We start from the raw sequence: 6850 nt of genomic DNA on the forward strand, positions 1-6850 counted from the left end.
TTACCAATTGTCTCATATGAATATTAACATTGTGCTTTTGGTGTTTTTAAACATTCTTCTAATGATAGAGGACATATATGAAGAAAATTAGGCTTATCTTTTTATTGTATGTATTTTTTCAAATCCTGGTAATTTAGGAGCACATGGAAATATGACTTTTGAAAAAGAATGTATTTGTTACGGTAAATTACGCTCCGTTCTGATGCATCCACTTGTAGATCCATGAACGTCTTCGCCCTCTTCGTCTGTATGGCTACGGTAATGTGGGTTGGGGGTGTGAGGGGGTGTAAACTAGTGGTAGAGCATGTAAACAGAGAGCTCTCAGCAGCAGGGAGGGGGCAGGTGGGGTGGGGTTAAAATGCTCCCACCCACAACTCAGAGGTGACTTTCTAACGAACTCCTACCGCTCTGCAGAAACAATGTCCTAGAAAACAACACAGGTTTTTTATTTTGGCGAAAATTAACCTAATCATAATTAAAAGACCACTGAGAACACTTTTACAATTGTTTAAAAACAGGTTGGAGTAAGTCTTTAAAAAATAAAATGCATCGGGCTGTTTTAGGACTGTTTTCAAAGAACCGGGTGACGACTAAATAGCATCTTTTACAATGTTATTGCAGTTCTTCTTATATCTAACTTGTTTTTTTCCCTCCACAGAAACGACTCGTCCTCACACAAAATAAGACCATGGCAGAAACTGTCATATTCTTTCTGAGTGTTTTTGCCCTTGTCACCACCACACAGGGTGAGTTGTGACATCCAGCATTACAAACACTCTTCTCTGCATTTCTCATGATTTTGTGTCTCTTTATTTTGCCTTTCCCTTGGATCAGCTGAAACACTGTTTATTTAAATCCAGGTTAAAGACCCACCTGTTCTCAGCTAAAATTGATTAGTCTGGATCCAGAAGTTTACATCTGTACTGTTTATCTATGCTTGATTCAAATTCAGTTCTTTTTGACTTTCTTTAGATCTTATTTTGATGATCATTCTTAAAATTCTTTTGATTGCTTATTTTAATTTTTATGTAAATAACTTTAAACTGTCTTTGTACATGGAATGTATCATACAAATAAACTTGCTTTAATTTATTTCTTTTCTAAATAGGTCAGAGCTGTTCTAAACCCGTTGGAAAACCAAATATGTCCTTGAAGGAGGAGTATATCCTGAACAATACTTTCCCTGACCAAGCTCGAGTTTCTTTTGCCTGTAATAGTGGATACGAACCTTCTGGAGGGTCACCTACTATAACCTGCAACGCTGGATCATGGAGTGAACTGACGTTAACATGCGAAAGTAAATATTGCTGCCTAACTTATCAAATGTTTTTTAACATACTTAAAGATGATTTTTATTTTCAGTCTAACTTTGCTCTGCAGTTCATTAGTTATAAGCATAATTATTTGGCTTCTCTCATTGCAGGGAAGTCCTGTGGTGCCCTGGGAGATGTGGAGAATGGAAATGTTGAATACCCAGACGGTATTCAGTTTGGTGACAAAGCGGTGATTACTTGTAACCCTGGGTTATTAAAAAAACAAATAAACCTTTGATATTAACATTGATTAGAAATGCAGTTTTGATGGGGTAATACTTGTAGACAAGTGTTTTTAGATGTTATGTAGCACCATCACTACCTGAGTGTCTTTGAGCAGAGCGCTCCACCCCAGAGTGGCAGCTCTGTATCTCCAGGCCCTTTCGTTATTTAATTTGCAGATACTTTCCTGATACAATTTGGTGATTTTTCTCAGACTGTGGCTTTTCTTTGTGTTTCTAATGGCTCAGCAGCAGCAACACTAACACAGCTCTGACTACAAACCATAGAATCGTATCCCATTAGCTCCCTGTTCAACACTATGGTGTAGCTCGTCTTGCCTGGGCTGTTTAGGTGTTACGGGCTTAAAACCGCGCTACCATGTCTGGATTTTGAAAAATGTTCACTACTAGAACCTGGTGAAAATGAACTTTGGACACAGTGAACAACACAGACACAAAAAGATGAGATCACTGCAGGAAAAAAAACATCAAAAATATGAATGGCACTAAAATCTTTTATGGGGCTCAACAAAAAAAATTCAAAATCCACTAACAGAACCAAAATGCGTGTGTCAGGGATATCCAATTCTAGTTTTATAATTATTATGGGATAGATACAGGACCTACAGCTCGGCTCCAATGGTGTGGCAAAGTACCAAATTTTAATTGGAAAATTAAAACTTTTGTTCAAGCGATCCTCATGACATTTCACACACATGCTGCCAGGTTAAGTTTATGACCACAACCTTTGACCTTTGACTTCAGGAAGAGGCCGCCATCATCAATTTTCCAAAAAAAATATCACTTTTAGATCCAACAACAAATTTAAACTCCACCAAGGGATTTTGATCTATTGCTTCGTTACTCCTCAAGCATCTTTGGAATTTTGATTTTATTTCGATTTTTATGCTGCAAAAGAGGCGTTTTCTTATTGTTCTCATATTGATGACTGAAATATTGTGAAACTTTAATCCATAAATCCCTGGCTCAAGCTGAGCGAAATAAAATGCTATATGATACAAACATATTAGGAATGTGGGCGTGGTTAACAAAAAACCTCTGTTGCTAAAAGGAAATCTAATGATGTACTTCCGTCGATTTTTCTAAAAACGACAGGTTTATCACCCAAAAATAAATTGGTTGCTTTGGAGAACCAACTAGAAAGACACAATTATAAAAAAAAAAAAGTGGGTTGTTTTTATTTCTTTAAGACTGTGTCACATGCTGCTCTCTGACCGTGGCAGTGGCAGAAGTGGGGGGTAAGTGCTGTGTAGACGTTGCTAAGCCAGTGAGGGTGGGTCAGAAGGGGAGGCAGCGAGGGCGGTAATGTGTTGTGCCTGCGGACCACACAACACTGCTTACGGCTTAATTTTTTTTTTAAGTCTGTTTTTAAAGTGACTGTCATGATAGTTTAAATCCCTACTTAGAGAAATTTCACACCTGCTATTATGAGCTTGAATTGACATCTATTTTATTTATTTTCTTCTTCTCCCTGAATGCAGTTACGCACTTGTTGGTGATAAAGAAATCCTTTGCATGGCCCAAGGATGGGGTGGCAGGTTGCCCACATGTGATGGTCAGTGATTTTCATGTATTCACTAATGGTGACAAATTCCTGAAAACGGCTAAAGTTTCCTTTTTAATTTCCTTTTTACAGCGGTGCAATGTGTAACGCCCCAAGACGTAGAGAAGGCCACCTTCAGTCCGGTTAAAGAATCTTACAAATATGGAGAAGTTGTGACATACAAGTGTTCTTCAGGATTGACAGCCATCGGATCACTGCAGTTGACGTGCTCAGATGGAGGAAAATTCGACGTTCCCCCTCCAACATGTGTCTGTAAGTGTTTCATTAGTATCTACAGGTGGTGTTTCTGGGAAAGACAAAAATGTTTGTTTCTTTTTTTATTGTAGTTGTTCAGTGTGAAGATCCTATCACAGGGTTTCTGGATTTTGAAGAAGGTTCACAGCCTCCATATGGATTCAATTCTACGATCAAAGTGAAGTGTTCGCAGGGTTATGAATTAGTCGGAGAGCCTATTTTGCAATGTACAATAGAGAGCAAGTGGTCTCCTGGCATTCCAACATGTAAAAGTAAGTTTTTGACTAAAATGTCTTCAAATTTGTGTTTGTTTATTTATTTTTCTTTTATTAAAACGCAAACATGGGTCGACAGAAAATGAGAAGGCGTGGGTGATCTCAGGTTTAGCTGACGATCCAAAGATAGCTTGGAAAAAAAAACACACATGCTTCCATTGATGCATATTTATTTATTTACAGCCTTTTCCAGTGACTTTTGGTTCTTCAAATCCTTGATCTTTTCAAGATATTCCAGGATTTCCAGGATTTTTGCCTCCATTGAAATACATGGGGAATCCTTGAAAACCTTTGCTTCTTACTGTGGTGCAGAAGCTCGCTGGTTCGATACCCAGCACTCACATTTTTTACAAAAAATATCGTTTTTGTTATTGTGCAGTTTTCACTTTATTTATACCGTATTTTCCGAACTATAAGTCGCTCCGGAGTATAAGTCGCACCAGCCCAAAAATGCATTATAAAGTCGAAAAAAACACAGATAAGTCGCATTGGACTATAAGTCGCACTTTGACGGGAAATTTATTTGACAAAATCTGGGACCAAGAACTAATAACTTTCACAACCTCATATGACACAATCATAGCAGACTGTTTATTTCATAATTACACAGTAATTCTTTCTCAAACCTATTTATTTATTCTTTTCATGAAGCATCATTGGCCAACTAATACTCTGTTTTCATCCTGTATTTGTAGAAACAGTTGTCATTTTTATTGCATTTCTGAATCTATGAAATCATTGGAAAATAGAATATCATGTTTTTAGCCTTCAAGATCTTACTGTAAAAAAAGTTTGCTGATTCTCTGAGTCATTTATCATACTCTTAACAGTTAACATACCTCATACATCAAATTGACCCAGGAACATCATCTTTGTTCCTCACAAATGAACATAACAAGAGGGTTAACAATGTATTTATTTCAATTTATTTCAAATATAAGTCGCTGCGGAGTATAAGTCGCACCCCTTGCCAAACTATGAAAAAAAGGGCGACTTATAGTCCGGAAAATACGGGTAGTCAACTTTGATCATTTATTTATTTATTTAGCCGATTATTACCCTTTAAGTTTCATTTTTTTATTCAGCGATACAGCATTTAACCCTGCATTTTCTGCTGTAAATGCCTTTCTTCTAGTTTGATGGACAAGTTGTAACTTTTTGTCACTTATGTTTTTTTTTAAAGAAACCACACCCATTGTGCCCACCACCACCACCAGAAGCTTCTGCTTTCGCCTTCCTTTCCTCCATAGAAAAATTGTACTTGATTTGAAAATGAAAGGTCACAATTTTTAAAAAATCTGCTGAACCTTATCCTTGCCACATTTCATTAAGTGCAATTTACAGATGTGTAACTTGTAAAAAAGCAAAAAAGTACACACATTGATGACAAATAAAAAATAATGACTCTATTGCATAATAATGTTTTGTGTCAGTTGGTAGATGCTTCAATTTTGAAAAGTATCAACAGCTTTCTTGGGATGTTTGGAATTTTGAGAGATGAGTTATGAAAAATCTGTTGTATTTCATCCACCCATCCATCTAGCAGAATCTGCTGTATCCTTTTGGGTCACAGGGTTGCTGGAGCAAACCCAGCTACTGTTGGGTGAAGGCAGGGACTGTTGCAGGGACACATAATCACACACAGGCTCACCTAGTGACAATATGAAGAAATCAGTGAACTTATGAAGCATGTTTGTGTTCTGTGGGAGGAAGCCAGATTGCCTGGAGAAAACCTGCACACACACGAGGAGAACATGCAAACTCCACACAGAAATGTTTGGATTCAAACCAGGGTTTTCTCGCTGTGAAGAGCCTAATCACTACACCACCATTTACCCCTCTAGTTTACATTTAGTCATATAAAAGATAAACTGCATCATCTTCTTTAGACTTAATTTGTAAAGACTGGAACCGAAAAACCGGAGCTGCACGGCAGCTTTTAAATTATTTTAAATGTACGGCGCCTTGTTTGACTCCGGTCATTTGAAGGTGCCATATAAATAAACTTGAGTTGAGTTTATTCAACAGCTTCAATGGCCATAAGTTATTTTCTGTGTTCTAAAAAATAAAGTCTGAAGCCTGATGTACTGTTATCAGTTTTCTCTTTCTCTGTGTTACCATTTAAAACATTTCAAGTTCTGCTTAGAAACCTTTAGACATGTATCCAACTACATCCCAGCTCTTTAAAAAATGCTTTAAGCTTTTATATTTCTAACTTTTTCATTTCTACATTAATTCCTTCAAAATAAAATTCAGTCTTGCTTGAAGACCTATTCTCACAATTTACTTACACAATGCTGTTTATAGATGACAAATCTTCTTCCATCGCTTTAATATTTTCAGGAAATGCTGTAAAGTGAGTCACTGATTGTGTCTGACTTACTTTATTGCAAAGGGGAAAAAACAAGTTAACCTAGTTAAACAGGAAAATTGTGAAAACAATAAAAAAACCACTGAATTAATTGTTTTCAAGTGCCTTCACTGGATTAATCTGCAGCACTGATGTCGCTCTAATGCTGGTAAACTGCATCATGACTTCTAAGAAAAGCAGAGGAAGGCTGATCCACTCAGACTGCTGCCATGTGATTGGCTTATAAACCTAGGGCTTGTCTATTTCAGTCTTGGCAAGTGAAAGTGTGATGCTGTCTGCTGTACTTTTTGGCAATAAAGTGATAAATATCACCCTTTCTTTTGTTTGATCCACTCCTGCATCCACAGCACAGTTTCTAATATTCAGCTTTTATTGATGGCGAATGTCAATAAATGACCTGTGAAAAATACTGTATGTTACACAGAGATAATGAAATCTGAGACACAAGCAGCCCTTCTCCAGGACAGAAAATGATACATTTTCTACAGATAAACATATGATCTCAGCGTCCTATTTGATCATCTTTTGTTCTATTCCCAGTGTTTTTTAAATGCGTTTTTTAGGCCAAATTGAAAAACCTGTGTTGTTTTCTATGACATAGTTTCTGCAGAGCAGCAGTAGTCTGTTAGAAATTCGCCTCTGAGTTGTGGGCGGACTTGTTAGCTCAGAACAACCCTGCCCCCATTACTCTTCCATCTGTTTACACACAAAATGGTGACTAATATTGGAGCTATCAGCCGTATAGTTGTTTTTGATTATATGCAAAGGGTTCATTCTCCACCATGGTAACCCTTTTAAAAAGAGAATGGTAGTATCACCTGGTGTAAAAGACAGGTAAACCTATGTCTCAC

General features: G+C 37.2%; 1 protein-coding gene across 1 annotated transcript; it reads left to right on the top strand.

Annotated features, from left to right (window-relative positions):
• Positions 1 to 536: 536 nt before the first annotated feature.
• LOC144981257 (membrane cofactor protein-like) lies at positions 537 to 6310 on the top strand. The gene is made up of 7 exons (XM_011493962.4): positions 537 to 746; positions 1109 to 1297; positions 1424 to 1523; positions 3037 to 3110; positions 3192 to 3371; positions 3446 to 3625; positions 4812 to 6310. The coding sequence occupies exons 1-7, from the start codon at positions 689 to 691 to the stop codon at positions 4919 to 4921; spliced, it is 891 nt and encodes a 296-aa protein (XP_011492264.2). The 5' UTR covers positions 537 to 688; the 3' UTR covers positions 4922 to 6310.
• The last annotated feature ends 540 nt before the right edge of the window (positions 6311 to 6850 follow it).

The sequence above is a fragment of the Oryzias latipes genome, chromosome 7, assembly GCF_053564925.1.
Source record: "Oryzias latipes strain Hd-rR chromosome 7, Olatipes_Hd-rR_3.1".
Taxonomy (NCBI): domain Eukaryota; kingdom Metazoa; phylum Chordata; class Actinopteri; order Beloniformes; family Adrianichthyidae; genus Oryzias; species Oryzias latipes.